General features: G+C 46.4%; 1 protein-coding gene across 2 annotated transcripts in view; it reads left to right on the top strand.

The window, feature by feature from the left end:
• Positions 1–17,789, top strand: part of ccdc88c (coiled-coil domain containing 88C) — a 107,152-nt gene that overhangs the window by 67,204 nt on the left and 22,159 nt on the right. Inside the window, exons 18-24 of one of the 2 annotated variants that reach the window (XM_056296532.1) lie at positions 1,347–1,485; positions 4,787–4,924; positions 5,613–5,774; positions 6,083–6,360; positions 13,682–13,825; positions 15,906–16,092; positions 17,776–17,789. The exon at positions 17,776–17,789 is cut by the window's right edge and continues 132 nt beyond it. In XM_056296532.1, coding sequence (XP_056152507.1) covers positions 1,347–1,485; positions 4,787–4,924; positions 5,613–5,774; positions 6,083–6,360; positions 13,682–13,825; positions 15,906–16,092; positions 17,776–17,789 — 1,062 coding nt within the window. Of the gene's footprint in view, positions 1–1,343; positions 1,486–4,786; positions 4,925–5,612; positions 5,775–6,082; positions 6,361–13,681; positions 13,826–15,905; positions 16,093–17,775 lie in introns of both variants that reach the window. The other variant, XM_056296531.1, reaches the window with a different exon arrangement.

Raw genomic sequence — 17,789 nt, 5'->3', positions numbered from 1 at the left:
GACCTACAGTGATACAGGTGTTATGATGCTGTTATATTAGATTGACCTACAGTGGTACAGGTGTTATGATGCTGTTATATTAGATTGACCTACAGTGGTACAGGTGTTATGATGCTGTTATATTATATTGACCTACAGTGATACAGGTGTTATGATGCTGTTATATTATATTGACCTACAGTGATACAGGTGTTATGATGCTGTTATATTAGATTGACCTACAGTGATACAGGTGTTATGATGCTGTTATATTATATTGACCCCCAGTGATACAGGTGTTATGATGCTGTTATATTATATTGACCTACAGTGATACAGGTGTTATGATGCTGTTATATTATATTGACCCCCAGTGATACAGGTGTTATGATGCTGTTATATTAGATTGACCTACAGTGACACAGGTGTTATGATGCTGTTATATTAGATTGACCTACAGTGGTACAGGTGTTATGATGCTGTTATATTAGATTGACCTAGAGTGACACAGGTGTTATGATGCTGTTATATTAGATTGACCTACAGTGGTACAGGTGTTATGATGCTGTTATATTATATTGACCTACAGTGGTACAGGTGTTATGATGCTGTTATATTAGATTGACCTACAGTGATACAGGTGTTATGATGCTGTTATATTAGATTGACCTAAAGTGATACAGGTGTTATGATGCTGTTATATTGACCTACAGTGATACAGGTGTTATGATGCTGTTATATTAGATTGACCTACAGTGGTACAGGTGTTATGATGCTGTTATATTAGATTGACCTATTTGCATGATCGCACCACAGCAAGTCATTATTGAACATTTTGTCCTGGATATGTTGTGTGATGGCGGCACGGTGGTGCAGTGGTTAGCGCGGTCACCTCACAGGAAGAAGGTCCTGGGTTCGAGCCCCGGGGTAGTCCAACCTTGGGGGTCGTCCCGGGTCGTCCTCTGTGTGGAGTTTGCATGTTCTCCCCGTGTCTGTGTGGGTTTCCTCCAGGTGGTCCAGTTTCCTCCCGCAGTCCAAAGACCTGTAGGTCAGGTGACTTGGCCGTACTAAATTGTCCCTAGGTGTGAGTGTGTGTGTGTGTGTGTGTGTGTGTGTGTGTGTGTGTGTGTGTGTGTGTGTGTGTGTGTGTGTGTTGGCCTGGTGGCCTGTCCAGGGTGTCTCCCTGCCTGCTGCCCAATGACTGCTGGGATAGGCTGCAGCATCCTCGCGACCCTGAGAGCAGGATAAGAGGTTCAGATAATGGATGGATGGATGGACGTTGGGTGACATAATGGTTGGGTAACTTGCTAACTTATCGGTTGATATTGTGTGTGTGTGTGTGTGTGTGTGTGTGTGTGTGTCAGTAGGTACAAGCTGCTGGAGTCCCGACTAGAGGAGACTGTCCAGCAGACTCTGAAGATTAAAGAGGAGAAGATTTCCAGTTTGGAGGATAAACTTCAGGAGAGCAACACACTCAATGCTACGCTGCGCACCGAGCTGGCGGCTGTGAGGACACACACTCGTCACCACATACACACACAGACTTCACAGTTTGTATGATACACACATGCAGATGTACAAATTGGAAGTCTGCTGAGCCACTAAAACTAGTACTGCCTGGGGCGTCCAGGTAGTGTGGCGGTCTCTTCCGATGCCTACCAACTAGGGGGTCGCCGGATCGATTCCCCGTGTTTTTTCCCCCTTTTTCAGCCCAGTTGTACTTGGCCAATTACCCCCACTCTTCCAAGCTGTCCCGGTCTCTGCTCCACCCCCTCTGCCGATCCGGAGAGGGCTGCAGACTACCACATGCCTCCTCCGGTACATGTGGAGTCGCCAGCCGCTTCTTTTCACCTGACAGTGAGGAGTTTCACCAGGGGGACGTAGCGCGTGGGAGGATCACGCTATTCCCCCCACCCCCACCCCCGAACAGGCACCCCGACCGACCAGAAGAGGCGCCAGTGCAGCGACCAGGACACATACCCACATCCGGCGTCCAACCCGCAGACACGGCCATTTGTGTCTGTAGGGGCGCCCAGCCAAGCTGGAGGTTACACGGGGATTCAAACTGGCGATCCTCGTGTTGGTAGGCAACGGATCGGACCGCTATGCTACCTGGATGCCTAAATTATGATATATATTTTTTTAGACATTATTTTAGATAAACCACTACAGATAGCCTTGAACAATGTACAGCTGCCATCCTGAAGATTACATGTAAAATAAATGTCCTTTTGGAATCGATCCCTGGCATATTTAAAACAGAAGCTAATCTGATATCTCCAACATTTTGTTGTTGCTAATTGTCACTGTCGGGCGGGACTCTCGCAAGAAATATGATGCGGCTAGTGTCTGGAACATTAGCCCAGCCGCCAGACGTGGAGGGATAGGTAAGTAGCCATGAGTCTGAAGCAGAAGCGGTGTTAATGTGGCGAGTTGTGAGATACGGCACACCGAGCTCCTACAGGAGCTTCACCCACACATAACAACGGTGGTAGCTAACATCCATGTTCAGCCAGGTTTTTTGGGTGGATGGTGGAGGAGGTGCTTGAATATGGAGCTGCCAGGGAAGAGGAAGGCCAAAGAGGAGGTTTATGGATATGGTGAGGGAGGACATGCAGGTGGCTGGTGTGACAGAGGAAGAAGCAGAGGACAGGAAGAAATGGAAACGGATGATCCTCTGTGGCGACCCCTAACGGGAACACCTGAAAGTAGTAGTAGTAGTAGTAGTAGTAGTAGTAGTAGTAGTAGTAGTGGTGGTGGTGGTGGTGGTGGTAGTAGTAGGAGTAGTAGTAGAAGTAGTGGTAGTAGTAGGAGTAGTAGTAGAAGTAGTAGGAGTAGTAGTAGTAGTGGTAGTAGTGGTGGTGGTGGTGGTAGTAGTAGGAGTAGTGGTAGTAGTAGAAGTAGTAGGAGTAGTAGTAGTGGTAGTAGTAGGAGTAGTAGGAGTAGTAGTGGAGGAGGTGCTGACACAACACTGGCAACTCTGTTTTGGTTAAATGGATGTCTGAGCTTTAGGTTGTGTAAACACCGCTCTGCAGTAGCCATGTATCAACAGTGATGAACCGTCATACAGAGCGGCGGTGGATCACCTGGTGGCGAGGTGCAAAAACAACAACCTCTCCCTAAACATAGGAACAAGTAAGGAGGTCATTATTGACTTTAGGAAGACCAGCTCCCGCCATACTCCTCTGACCATCAATGGTATGGACGTGGAGAGAGTCAGCAGTGTTAAGTTCCCGGGAGTTCACATCACAGAGGACCTCTGCTGGTCCTCACACGTCACTGCACTCTCCAAGAAGGCCCAGCAGCGTCTTCACCACCTGCGGTGTCTGAAGAAGGCGAGTCTCCCCCCACCCATCCTCATCACATTCTACAGAGGCACCATAGAGAGCATCCTGACCAGCCGTATCACTGTCCGGCATAGGAACTGCAAGGCCTCCGACCGCCAATCCCTACAGCGGAGAGTGAAGACCGCTGGACAGATCATAGGAACTGCAAGGCCTCCGACCGCCAATCCCTACAGCGGAGAGTGAAGACCGCTGGACAGATCATAGGAACTGCAAGGCCTCCGACCGCCAATCCCTACAGCGGAGAGTGAAGACAGCTGGACAGATCATAGGAACTGCAAGGCCTCCGACCGCCAATCCCTACAGCGGAGAGTGAAGACCGCTGGACAGATCATAGGAACTGCAAGGCCTCCGACCGCCAATCCCTACAGCGGAGAGTGAAGACCGCTGGACAGATCATAGGAACTGCAAGGCCTCCGACCGCCAATCCCTACAGCGGAGAGTGAAGACCGCTGGACAGATCATAGGAACTGCAAGGCCTCCGACCGCCAATCCCTACAGCGGAGAGTGAAGACAGCAGGACAGATCATAGGAACTGCAAGGCCTCCGACCGCCAATCCCTACAGCGGAGAGTGAAGACCGCTGGACAGATCATAGGAACTGCAAGGCCTCCGACCGCCAATCCCTACAGCGGAGAGTGAAGACAGCAGGACAGATCATAGGAACTGCAAGGCCTCCGACCGCCAATCCCTACAGCGGAGAGTGAAGACCGCTGGACAGATCATAGGAACTGCAAGGCCTCCGACCGCCAATCCCTACAGCGGAGAGTGAAGACAGCTGGACAGATCATAGGAGCTGCAAGGCCTCCGACCGCCAATCCCTACAGCGGAAAGTGAAGACAGCAGGACAGATCATAGGAACTGCAAGGCCTCCGACCGCCAATCCCTACAGCGGAGAGTGAAGACCGCTGGACAGATCATAGGAACTGCTCTCCCATCCATCCAGGCCATCTATGATGCACGGTGCACCCGGGAGGCTCTCAGCATCGTGAAGGACCCCACCCACGCTTCCCACATCCACTTCACCCTCCTACCGTCTGGCAGGAGGTACCGGAGCATCCGTGCTGCCTCCACCACACTATGCAGCAGCAGTTTCATTCCTCAGGCTGTGAGGTTCCTCGACAGCCTGAACACTGAGACCTTCCACAAAATGACTTTCTGACCTTCTTACTCAGTGTCCGTGTCAGGTGTACTTGTGATGTTTAGGTCTGTGAAGTAATTCTTGTTTTCAATGCACTTTTTCTTTTAATATTTATTGTGTGTTATTTGTTTTTATGTGGCACTGAGGTCCATGTAAAACATAATTTCCTTCCCTTGTATGTACGAGACCTGCATATGAGGCAGTGACAATAAAGCAGTCTGAGTGTATCACCATATGTGTCAGGAAGTTCAGCAGAAAATGATCATCAGGGCGTAGCTTTAAAATGAATCAATGTTGTTTTTATTTTCTCCCCCCTCCGCTAGGCCCGCCAGACAGTGTCCACTCTGCATCAGCAGCAAGAAGAGAACCACAAGTCCCAGCAGCCTTCAGGGCGGAACCAGGAATCGGCCACCACCGAGCTTCTGCGACTTAAGGACCACCTCATTGATCTGGAGAAGAATGTATGTGTTTGTCCTCATGTTTGGATTTTTTATATATATATATATATATCTGACAGAAGCGTCTCTTGGAATGTTGTGATAATATTTTCCATATCGTCCAGCTCTGTTTACAACTGAGCTTCACTAGAAAACCGTGCTTTATTCCAGGGACACTCCTAAAACCCTGGACGTACAAGCTAGCAGTGTTTTCTAACAGCCCTGGGCAATGGGGCTAGTCTTACAGTGCTCTGTAATTATAATAACTATCATATCTTACATGTTGCACAATATCCATATATTCATATATAAGCAGATACAGCTGCTGACGCAGGGCAGCACGGTGGTGCAGTGGTTAGTGCAGTCACCTCACAGCAAGAAGGTCCTGGGTTCGAGCCCCGGGGTAGTCCAACCTTGTGGGTCGTCCCGGGTCGTCCTCTGTGTGGAGTTTGCATGTTCTCCCCATGTCTGTGTGGGTTTCCTCCGGCGGCCTGTCCAGGGTGTCTCCCCACCTGCCGCCCAATGACTGCTGGGATAGGCTGCAGCATCCCCGCGACCCTGAGAGCAGGATAAGTGGTTTGGATAATGGATGCATGGATGGATCTCTTGGAATATTCTATTATGGGAATAATATTTGGTAAATAAATGTCTCCCCATAATCCTGGCTGATCAAAAACTCCCTTTTTTTTATTTTGTCTATTTTTTGGTGCAGAACTCCTCCCTGCAGACAGAGAGCAGTCTACTGAAGGAGCAACTAAAACAACTGGAGAATCAGAATACCTCTCTTAACAGCCAGATGGCGACGCTGCACCGAAATACCAGCTCACTGCAGGAACAGAATACAGCTCTACATACGCAGACTGCCAAACTGCAGGTCCGGTACACACAATAAACCCATTTTCAAACGAACACGTACCAGCACCAACATTTGTAATTGCCTTCACACGCCAGAGAGTTGAATTAAAGGTGCACATTAGGTCGACACCACTCGCATTTGTGGATGAAAAGGTTTCTGGGATAGTCTAAAGGCCTTTTCACTCCTGAAAATCCGAACCACTATCCATATTTGTGTTGCATTGTGTACATTTGATCCGTTTTTTTTTTTGTTGTGCGAGTGCACTAATGAACTTCACCTGGATTACCGAGCATGCAGGAAGACATAACACGGTTGCTCTTCCTCAGGTGGAGAACTCCACGCTCTCCTCCCAGAGTGCATCTCTTATGGCCCAGAATGCTGTACTGCAGGGCCAGGTAGCCGCCCTGGAGACTGAAGGGGAGTCGTGGCAGCGCCAGCGCGAGGAGGCGCGGCAGGGCAGAGAGAGCTTGCTCAGTGACCACGAGCGCCTGCTCAGCGTGCACGAGAGACAGGCGCACGAGTATGAGCAGCTCATCAGTCAGCACGCCGCCGTCAAAGGCAAGCAGAGGGCGCTGGAGAGTGAGCACAGAGCGTTGCACGGCAAGTAAGTTACTCATCCACACACACACACACCCCAACCATCAGTGATCAAACGTTATTTTTATAGCACATTTGGCATGTGCAGTGGATGTAAAAAGTCTTGTCCTATAAAGTGAAGAACAATGAAACATTTTAGGGGGGAAAGAAAAATACAAAACTTAGATAACCAGGCTGCATATGTGTGCACCCCCCTAAACTAATACACTGTTGAAGGACCGTTTCATTTCATTACAGCACGCAGTTTTTGGGGTAAGCGTGTATCAGCTTGGCACATCTTGACCTAGAAATATGTTCCCACTCTTCCTTGCAAAAATGTTCCAGATCTGTCAGATTGTGAGGCCATCTCCTGTGCACAGCCCTCTTCAGGCCACCCCACAGATTTTCAGCTGGATTCATGTCTGGTCTCTGGCTGGGCCGTTCCAGAACACAGATCTTCTTTCGGTGAAGCCGTCCCCTTGTTGATGTGGATGCATGCTTTGGGTCGTGGTCGTGCTAAAGAGTGAAACTCCTCTTCATCTTCAGCTTTCTAGTCGACACCCGAAGGTCTTGCACCAAAATCAACTGGTATTTGGAGCTACCCACGACTCCCTCCACCTTGATTAAAGCCCCAGTTCCTGCTGAAGGAAAGCAGCCCCAAAGCCTGGCGTTCCCGACACCACGCCTCACCGTGGGTATGGCGCTCTTTCAGTGATGTGCTTTGTTTTTGTCGCAAACAAACCTTTTGGGTTGATGGCCAAAAAGTTCAGTCTTGGTCTCATCAGACCACAACCCATTTCCCCACGTGGTTTTAGATGACAGGATGTCTCCTTTTGTAGAATGTCGCTGGGCTTGGCTGTTTGTTTTCCCATGTGAAAAGGCTTCCCAACACGGCTACCACATAGCCCACACGTGAAGAATACGGGAGATTGTTGTCACATGTAGGGAGCGACCAGTACTCGCCAGAAATTCCTGCGGCTCCTTTAATGTTGCCGTGGGCCTCTTGGCAGCCTCCCCGACCAGTTTTCTCCTTGTCCTCTCCTCAATTTTAGAGGGACATCCTGTTCTCGGTGATGTCACTGTTGTGCCATATTTTCTCCACTTGATTGTCTTCACCATGGTCCATGGTATATCTAATGGCATTGAAATTCTTCTGTACCCCTCTCCCGATCGATACCTTTCAACAGTGAGATCCCGTCCATGCTTTGTAAGCTGTTTGTGGGCCATGGCCTCTGTAGTTGGATGCAACCAAGAAGATGTCAGGAGAATCCTACAGCAACAGCTGAACTTTGTCTGGGGTTAATCAGTCTCTTTAACTGATGGCAGGTGTATACTAACTACTATTAAACATGAGCTGGAGTGAGATCGGTTAATTCTGAACGCAGCCACACCCCCACTTATAAAAGGGTGTGCACACTTACGCAGCCAGGTTATTGTAAGTTTTCCCTAAAACATTTCTGTTTGTCACTTTATTCTTATAGGTTGCAATTTCTTGGTTTCATTTTTTTTTTTTTTGTAATCACAAAAAGCTGCCATTTTAACAGGGGTGTGTAGCCTTGTTATATCCCCTGTAAAAGTGCAAAGCAGTGGCAGCAAGTCAAAAGTGAGAAAACAAAGACAAAGGGGCTATCTTGAAGATTCCGGTTGCTTTCTTTTTTTTTTTTTTTGAATAATCTTTTTATTTGGAGATGTTAACAAGTGCAAAATACAATAGGCATGAAATTGGACTATCTCCATTTTTCTTTTTTCTTTTACACCAACACCCCAACCACCCACCCTTCCCACCCACCAAAACATGGGGGGCACCCGCCTAGAGAAGCAGAAAAAGACAATAAGATGGTAACACATACACAATAATAATAGTAATAATAGATACATTTACATGTGAAAGAGGTCACATTTAGTCATGTTCAATGTCACGGTGTACATACATATTCACGATTGCAGTCATACATGCCTGCATCAGTCCAAGGCAGAAACAGTTTCGATACAATTTAAATACAATATCCACAATATGTACGTATATCCCTAGAATATACAATCCCTGGTAACTGGTATATAAGGGGAAAAAATAAAGATATTGGGAAGGAAAAATAACTGAATATGTTTAAACACTTCTATTTGTGAAATGTTATATAGTAGGCCTACTGTGGTCTGTGGTGACTAAGTATCTTAGGTCATCAGGCAAAGTTTTTAGTTTGCTTAGATATGTCAAAATTGGACCCCAGATGGAGAAAAATTTGTCACTGGACCCCCTAAGAGTGTACTTAATCTTCTCTAACTGTATGAAATGCATCAGATCACTCAACCACATAGACACTTTAGGTGGGTGTTTTGATTTCCAATGTAATGAAATTCTTCTGCGAGTAAGCAGTGTCATGAAATCAATGATGGTTTTATGGCTTTTCCTCATTATAGAGTGTTCCCCACCTGTGATTCCAAATATAGCTGCTGCTGCTGCATTGGGTTGGAAATCAATATCAAGTGTTCCCGACAGTTATTTAAAAACCATAGACCAGTAAGTTGTCAGAGCCGGGCATGACCAAAACAATAGGGGTTAAGTTAGCAGGAGTGTCACAACTTGCGTCTGAATTAGGGTAAATCTTAGCTAGTCTTGCTTTAGAAAAATTAGCACACTGTAGGACTTTCAACTGTATTATACTTAGTCTTGCACAGGAAGTACTATCATTCACTTTTTGTAAAGCACAGTTCCAGTTGTCCTCATCCATGTCCTCTCTAAGCTCAGCTGCCCAGTCTGCCCTAATTTTAGCAAGAGTTATGTTTTTAAGAGAAGCTATACAATCATGTATCCTTGAAATTAGTCCTTTATAATTAAAAGGGATCTCTAGCATACCATCTAAACCTGAGACTGAAGATAAGTTTGGAAAGTTGGGGTCATGGCTCTGAAGGAAGTGGCGCACTTGAAAATATCGAAATAAGCTAGACAGAGGGAGCCCAAATTTGTGTGATAAGTCATCAAAGCTTGCAAATACACTGTTTATGTACATATCTTTAAATTTAGAAATACCTTGTCTTTGCCAAAAAGAGAATGCTGTCTAATCTAGCTGGGGGAAAAAGGTGACTATTGCATATAGGACTCATGCTAAGGCAATGTTTGAACCCAAAGTTCCATCTAAATTGAAACCATATCTTGAGGGTATCGATGATGACTGGGTTGTTAGTAAAGTGTGTAATAGAAAGAGGAGAGCTGGAAGTGACCAGGGCTGTGAGAGATGATGAGATACAAGATGTAGCCTTAAAATTACATCAGTCTGTATCTGGCGAGTGAAGCCAATACATAATTTTTTGAACATTTGCAGCCCAATAGTGATAGCAAAGATTTGGAAGAGCTAAGCCACCCTGTACTTTAGGCCTTTGTAGTAATTCTATACGTATTCTAGGGATCTTATCGCTCCATATGAATGAAATAAAAGCCTTATCAATGGATTTAAAAAAGGATTTAGGAAGATAAAGTGGGATACATTGAAAAAGATAAAGGAATTTGGGTAGTACATTCATTTGAATACAATTCACTTTTCCTGCCAAGGACAAGTGAAGTGACTTCCACTTTTTCAGGTCTAGTCTGACTTTCTCAAATAAAGGAGAAAAGTTTTCCTGATAAAGACTTTGCGTGTCTGTCGTGATATTAATGCCCAAATACTTAAAGCCATTTCTAGACATTTGGAACGGTAAGGCATTATCTTGTCTTTGCAGAGCCAAGTCATCAACAGGGTAACATTCACTTTTGCCAAAGTTTCTTTGTACCCAGAGAATGTACCGAAGCTCTCCAAAGCACGGATAATGTGAGGTGTGCTTAGAACTGGATGTGAAACGTATAATAATAAATCATCAGTGTATAAAGACAACCTATGCTCTATTCCTCCTCTATGAATTCCACTTATAGATGGTAACGATTTAAGTGGAATGGATAAGGGCTCTATCGCTAAAGCAAATAATAGTGGACTGAGTGGGCAACCCTGACAGGTCACTCTTGACAGCTGGAAGTATTTTGATTGTTTACCATTTGTAACAACTGAGGCTTTGGGTGAAATATACAAAAGCTTAATCCATGAAATAAAATTAGGACCATACCCAAATTTTTTAAACAAGTGAACAAAAATTCCCATTCGACCCTGTCAAAAGCTTTCTCTGCATCCAGTGAGATGACCACCTCTGGTACCCCACCGGATACAGGAGAGTGAATAATATTCAAAAGCCAACGGATATTTGTGAATGAATGTCGTCCCGAAATGAAGCCGGTTCGGTCAACATATATCACTTCATGCATTATGGTTTCTAAGCGTAGGGCAAGAGCTTTGGCTAGGATCTTCACGTCACAGTTTAGGAGAGAAATGGGTCTATATGAACCACATTCTGTGTTATCTTTACCTGGCTTAAGCAGGGGAGTAATTGATGCTTTGGTCAGTGTTTGTGGCAGCGATCCACAAGTCACTTCACCACAGTCATACGTTTGTATTTCTTTATATTACTGCAAACGCAGGGGCTTTCATCAGTGGCTGATCGACTGACTTGTCATTGTATCAACTCGTTCGGCAAAAGACAGTAACTTAATGAACATTTACTTAAGTGAGAATATTTGGGATAGCTGCCCTGTGATGGCCTGGCGGCCTGTCCGGGGTGTCTCCCTGCCTGCCGCCCAGTGACTGCTGGGATAGGCTCCAGCATCCCGCGACCCTGATTGGGGTGAGCAGCTTGGATAATGCATGGATGGATATCCGAGGCTGCCACTTCATCCTTTACATAGTATAAAAGAGCATCTATATGTAAACATATCCTTGCTGCCATCTTGTTAGATGTTGGGGAGGGAAAATCCAAATTTGGCAATGTGGTGGACCATGGTTATAGCTGGGATGGGACCTTAGTGTGGCAGACAAGTTGACAGGCCTGCCAGTCAAGGCAGACGCCTCAACATGCCACTTTTTAATCCTTAATTGGAATCCTTAATTATCTTCTTAATGGAACAAAAATGTTTAAGGAACCACTCTCACAATGTGTGCCAGACTTGAAATTAGCGAGTTATTGTTTCTATTCCTCTTCAATACATGAGCAGAGGGGGGCATCCCGGTGGCTCACCTGGTAGAGGTGTACCACATAAGGCTGAGTCCTGACCGCAGCGGCCTGGGTTCGAATCCAGCTCTGGCCCTTTGCTGCATGTCATCCCCTCTCTCTCCCCTGCCTTTCCTGTCTCTCTCGACTATCACTAGCTAATAAAGGTAGAAAATGCCAACAACAAAAATCTTTGAAAAATAAAATAAAATATGTGAACAGAGCTCAGAAGGGGATCGTAAACACCACTAGAGGCGCCAAACACAAGTTTAGTACTAATAGATAGAGCAGTCACCCAAGACTATAAGAGCAGACAAAACAATATGTGCACAGCCCGGATTGACTACAAGAAAGCGTACAACTCAATACTGCAAACGTGGATCCTTGAATGCTTGGTGCTACACATGGTCAACAAGACACTAAGGGCCTTCATCAAGAATTCCATGGGAGAACAACACTAGAAGCCAACTCCAAGGCAATCACAGAAATGACCATCAAGTGCTGCATATACCAAAATGATGTAATATCCCCGCTACTCTTCCGCATAGGCCTGGACCCCCTCAGCCAGATCATCATGAAGAGTGGATATGGATACAGGGTCAAGAGTGGGGCAACCATCAGCCACCTCCTCTACATGGATGACATCAAGCCGTTTACCAAAGACTGAGCGAGACATCTACTCATTGATCCACTTAACCAGGATCTACAGCAGTGACATCGGAATGTCATTTGGACTGGATAAGTGCGGACGGATGATAGCAAAAAGAGGGAGGATTATCTGGACTGATGGGGCCGAATTACCGGCGGGCCACATAACAGGCATACAGGATAGCTACAAGTACCTGGGGCTTCCATAGTCCCTCGGGAACCATGAGGAGGAAGCGAGGAGGATAGCAACATCCAAGTGCCCCAGCACAGCCAGACAGGCCCTGAAGTGTCAGCTCAATGGGAAGAACAAAATTTGAGCCATCATCAGGTACCCAGCTGGAATAGTAAGCTGGCCAAGAGAGGCGCTGGAGTCTATGGATATCAAGACCCGTAAACTCCTCACAATGCATGGAGGATTCCAGCTGAAGTCCAGCACCCAGAGACTGTAGACCAGTCAGAAAGAGAGCGGTCGGGGCCTAATGAGTGTCGAGGACACTGTTCTCAATGAAACGCAAGAAATCCATGAGTATATCAGTAAAATGACACCCAACGATGAACTGCTACAAGAGTGTCTCAGACAACTCTGAGACATAGGGAATACAGGTAAAAAGGAAGCAGAGGTGGAGCCACGGCAGGACAAGCCCCTCCATGGGATGTACCACCAAGGGATGGATAGCAGAAGTAGCTGACATCTGGAAATCCTACCAGTGGCTGGAAAGGCAGGGCTGAAAGACAGCACTGAGGCACTAATCATTGCTGCACAGGAGCAGGCACTCGGCACCAGGTCAATAGAAGCAGTGAACTGGTCATATTTTTAGCTGAACTTAGAACTTAGAAGTTTACATACAGGTTTGGATGCCTAGAAGCATTCACCATAGATGTAAAATGCTGCTGTTTCACATTTTACTGTGGAATATAGCTAGTGTGACTAATAGACCTACACTGGATGTGTTGTCTCTAGAGATACAGGCCAGCATGGCTAAAACGTGTCTGCCTTATGTGGCTTATGAACTGGCACTCTGCTCTACCGCTCTATAGCATTTGATGGTTTCTCCTTATTCCATCCCATGAAATGGTGTTTTGACGAGTCAACACTTGTGAGTCACTTGGCCCAGATTAAAAAAATGTTTTAAAAAAATGGAAATTCTGTGTTCTTTGTGGCAGCAGTCAGCTAAGTGTGAGTTTGTATACTGGCTCATTCCTATAACTAAAGCTAATAATGTTTACCTAATGTACTCCTGCTTGACTGAGTTCATGTGTGTTCAGATCCAAACACCGTGTTTACGTCCATGCTTCATTGTAGCCTGTCATACATTCCATTTTAGGCATGTAGATGATTTTCTTTAACAAATCAAGTCCCTGTGCTGGAGCAGCGAAACGGGTCCGTGTCCTGCTTGAGGATAACCTGGCTGGGTTGTTGAGGGGCACAAGTTGGCTGTTGTAGGGTTTTGAAATGGTGATCCTAGAGCAGTCCAGTCCTTTTTGGGGCTGTGCTGATGATTATCTCACAGCATCACAGCAATACCCCTCATTTTTTAAGTTCACTTGTGTATCAAAACACTGTCACATTAAAATAATCCAACTCTTTCTCTCCCCGTTTCTGTCTGTCTCTTTCTGCGTCCACGTTGTTCTAGATATTGCTCCTTGATTAAGCAGAAGGAGAAGTGGGAAGAGCAGGAGGGCCGGAGTCAGAATGAGAGGGAAGAGCTAAGGCTGGAAGTGCAGAAGAACCAGCTCCTACAGCAGGAGAACCTGCAACTGAAGACAGAGGTGGACAGGTACATACGACTATCAGGTCCCTGAACAGAACAGAATTGGTTATTTCTGAGTTATGGCCATGAATCCTCGCAATGATTCATTGTCTAGCTCCTAAGAAGTCATTCGAGATGGATATCAGAATAAAAGCATACGAAACAAGGAGTGTGCTAGCCTACTCTCTCACTTCCAGCGGGCAAGTTTTCTATATGTCACCAACTCTCAGTACTTGGATATAACACAAGGATACCCTCTCGAGGAAAAAAAAAAGCAATTGGCTGTGCTAGAAAATGCTGTCTCTACCTGTTGGGGGGCGATCAGTGAGCTATTAACCCCCAGATGATTATGGGGGGCATACCTGTATCTGGTAGACTTTATGTACCTCATTTACCCAAGTTATCTTTTTTCATGTTTCGGTAGTTGTGTCACGTTTTGGCAGCCATTGTGTATGGCTAGGTATGAACTACGGCTGAGCAATAATTCAATATTATCATTTATTGTCCTTCAACAATGTTGACTATGATGTTTGCGGATGGCATTGTGATCTGTAGCGAGAGTAGGGTACAGGTGGAGGAGAGCCTGGAGAGGTGGAGGTATGCACTGGAGAGAAGAGTAATGAAAGTCAGTAGGAGCAAGATGGCATACGTATGTGTGAATGAGAGGGAGGACAGTGGAATGGTGAGGATGCAAGGAGTGGAGGTGACGAAGGTGTACGAGTTTAAATACTTGGGGTCAACTGTCCAAAGTAACGGGGAGTGCAGAAGAGAGGTGAAGAAGAGAGTGCAGGCAGGGTGGAGTGGGTGGAGAAGAGTGTCAGGAGTGATTTGTGACAGAAGGGCACCAGCAAGAGTTAAAGGGAAGGTTTACAAGATGGTAGTGAGACCAGCTATGTTGTATGGTTTGGAGACAGTGGCACTGATGAAAAGACAGGAGGTGGAGCTGGAGGTGGCAGAGATGAAGATGCTAAGATTTTCACTGGGAGTGATGAGGAAGGACAGGGTTAGGAACGAGTATATTATGCCCCTTTTCCACTACATGGTACCGGCTCAACTCGAGTGCAGTGTTGTTTTCCATTACCATAACAGTACCCCTCAGTGTAGCTGGTCTGCATTGATTTTGGTACCCGCTCCAGTTTTTTTGAAACCTTGACAAAGGTGGCACCAGAAAAGTGGTAACAGTTATCAAAATGCTGGTTCTTTCCAGTAATGGAAAACGAAAAAGTCGAGTCGAGTCGAGTTGAGCCGGTACCTTGCAGTGGAAAAGGGGCATTAGAGGGACACTCAGGTTGGACGGTTTGGAGACAAAGCAAGAGCGACAAGATTGAGATGGTTTGGACATGTGTGGAGGAGAGATGCTGGGTATATTGGGAGAAGGATGCTGAATATGGAGCTGCCAGGGAAGAGGAGAAGAGGAAGGCCAAAGAGGAGGTTTATGGATGTGGTGAGGGAGGACATGCAGGTGGCTGGTGTGACAGAGGAAGATGCAGAGGGCGGGAAGAGATGGAAACGGATGATCCGCTGTGGCGCCCCCTAACGGGAGCAGCCGAAAGTAGTAGTAGTAGATTGTCCTAAAACAATATTGTATCGGAACAAAATTTGAATATTGTCAAATCTTAATACGTAATTATGTTGTCTAAATTAACAATATGAATCTTTTGCCTAGATTTCTTCACAAACTGAGGAGTGTTATTCTAAACCTAGTTTTGGTTTGAAATTCTACTTTAGTCCTGTACAGTTGAATATGAGTTACCTCAGTTGGGTTCTTGAATGTGGCATTTTTGCATATATAAGATTATTGTGTTACATATTTGTTGCGTAACATTTTCTGTGATTACTGTGATAATATTTCCAAATCACCCGGTACAAGTACAAGATGATTTCATCAACTGTAAATGCCTCTAGATACTGGAGAAGTCTCTTTTCTGACTTCCCGCTTCTTTTCTGTTCTCCGTCGCTTGACAGCTGAATGCATCAACATCACATGCACTCTTGGGTGTGATTACTTTGTGACGTCCTATGATGTCAGTTAGCGACACTGAAATTTGTCGTGAAGGTTGCTTTGGATAAGTAAATTAAAATGTAAATGTTCTCACCCCGTCCCCAGGCTGACAGAGAACCAGTCCCAGCTGTCAGAGCAGTGGGATGGGCTTCAGCAGCGGACCAATGAACTGAAGAACTCATTAAGTTCTGCCCAGCTGGAAGTGAGTCACTGGATGGCGCGATATGATTCGCTGATGGAGCAACACCAGGGGTTGGATCTGGCCATGACCAAACTTGATAACCACTGTGAGGTAATCAGAGACTATCGGTGATGAGAGGACTCACTGCGCATGAAATTGTACACCAATCAGCCAAAACATTAAAACCACCTGCCTAATATTGTGTAGGTCCCCCCTCGTGCTGTCAAAACAGCTCTGACCTGTCGAGGCAGGGACTCCACAAGACCTGAAGGTGTCCTGATATTTGGCATCAGGACGTTAGCAGCAGATCCTTCAAGTCCTATAAGTTGCGAGGGGGGGGCCTCCATGGATCTGATTTGTTTTTCCATCACATTCCACAGATGCTCAATTGGACTGAGATCTGGGGAATTTGGAGGCCAGGCAACACCTTGAACTCTTTGTCATGTTCCTCAAACCATTCCTGAACAATTTTTGCAGTGTGGCAGGGCGGATTATCCTGCTGAAAGAGGCCACTGCCATTAGGGAATACCGTTTCCATGAAGGGGTGTACGTGGTCTGCAACAACGTTTGGGTAGATAGTACGTGTTAAAGTAAGATCCACATGAATGCCAGGACCCAAGGTTTCCCAGCAGAACATTGCCCAGACTATCACACTGCCTCTGCCGGCTTGCCTTCTTCCCATAGTGCAACCTGGGGCCATCTCTTACCCATGTAATTGACCCACACGCACCCGACTATCCACATGATGTAAAAGAAAATGTGATTCATCAGACCAGCCCACCTTCTTCCATTGTTCCCTGGTCCAGTTCGGACGCTAATGTGCCAATTGTAGGAGCTTTCAGGGTTGGACAGGGGTCATCATGGGCACTCTGACAGGTCTGCAGCTACACAGCCCCATATGCAGTAAGCTGCTATGCACTGTGTGTTCTGACACCTGTCTATCATAGCCAGCATTACATTTTTCAGCAATTTGAGCTACAGTAGCTCTTCTGTGGGATCGGACTAGACGGGCTAGCCTTCACTCCCCCCGTGCATCAGTGAGCCTTGGTTGCCAATGACCCTGATGCTGCTTCACCGGTTGTCCATTTTGGACCACTTTTGGTAGGTACTGGCCACTGTATACTGCGAACACCTCACAAGACCTGCCGGTTTGGAGATGGTCTGAATTGACTAGCCATCACAGTTTGGCCCTTGTCAACGTTGCTCGGATCCTTACACTTGCCCATTTTTCCTGCTTCCATGACATCAATTTCAAGAACTGACTGTTCATTTGCTGACTGATATACCCCACCCCTCTTCTCCTGGGTCGCCACCTTGCTGCGGTGGAGAAGCTTGTGTGTACCAATGATCCCAAGAGCTATGCTACCCGGAGCTTGGCTCCTGCTAGGGCCACCCAAGGTGGTTAGGTCGAGGGGCAGGTTCCAGACGAAGCGTGATCCACCAAAGACCTCAGCGGAGGAACTGGTGGAAGATGTCTGCAGTGAAACAGCAGGTGGATGAAGGCTGCAACAGAGGGTGGTCCCCAGCCGTCTTGGTTCTCCATGCTGTTGGACTCTGGCCACCCCCTGCCAAGGACCGTGTGGTGGGGAGGACGGTGATAGTCGACTCCGAGTGACTGCCGATGATGATGATGATGATATCCCACCCCTTGACAGATGCCATTGTAACGAGATAATCAGTGTTTTTCACGTCCGTCAGTGGTTTTAATGTTTTGGCTGATCGGTGTATAATATAGCCTTTAATAAAGCAGTGTTATCAGCGGATTTGTGTGTGTGTGTGTGTGTGTGCCTGTAGCTGTTGAGTCGTCT

The sequence above is a fragment of the Lampris incognitus genome, chromosome 16 (genome assembly GCF_029633865.1).
Source record: "Lampris incognitus isolate fLamInc1 chromosome 16, fLamInc1.hap2, whole genome shotgun sequence".
In the NCBI taxonomy this organism is placed as follows: Eukaryota; Metazoa; Chordata; class Actinopteri; order Lampriformes; family Lampridae; genus Lampris; species Lampris incognitus.
Note: the sequence above shows the minus strand (reverse complement) of the source record. Positions and strands in the feature narration are given on the sequence as shown.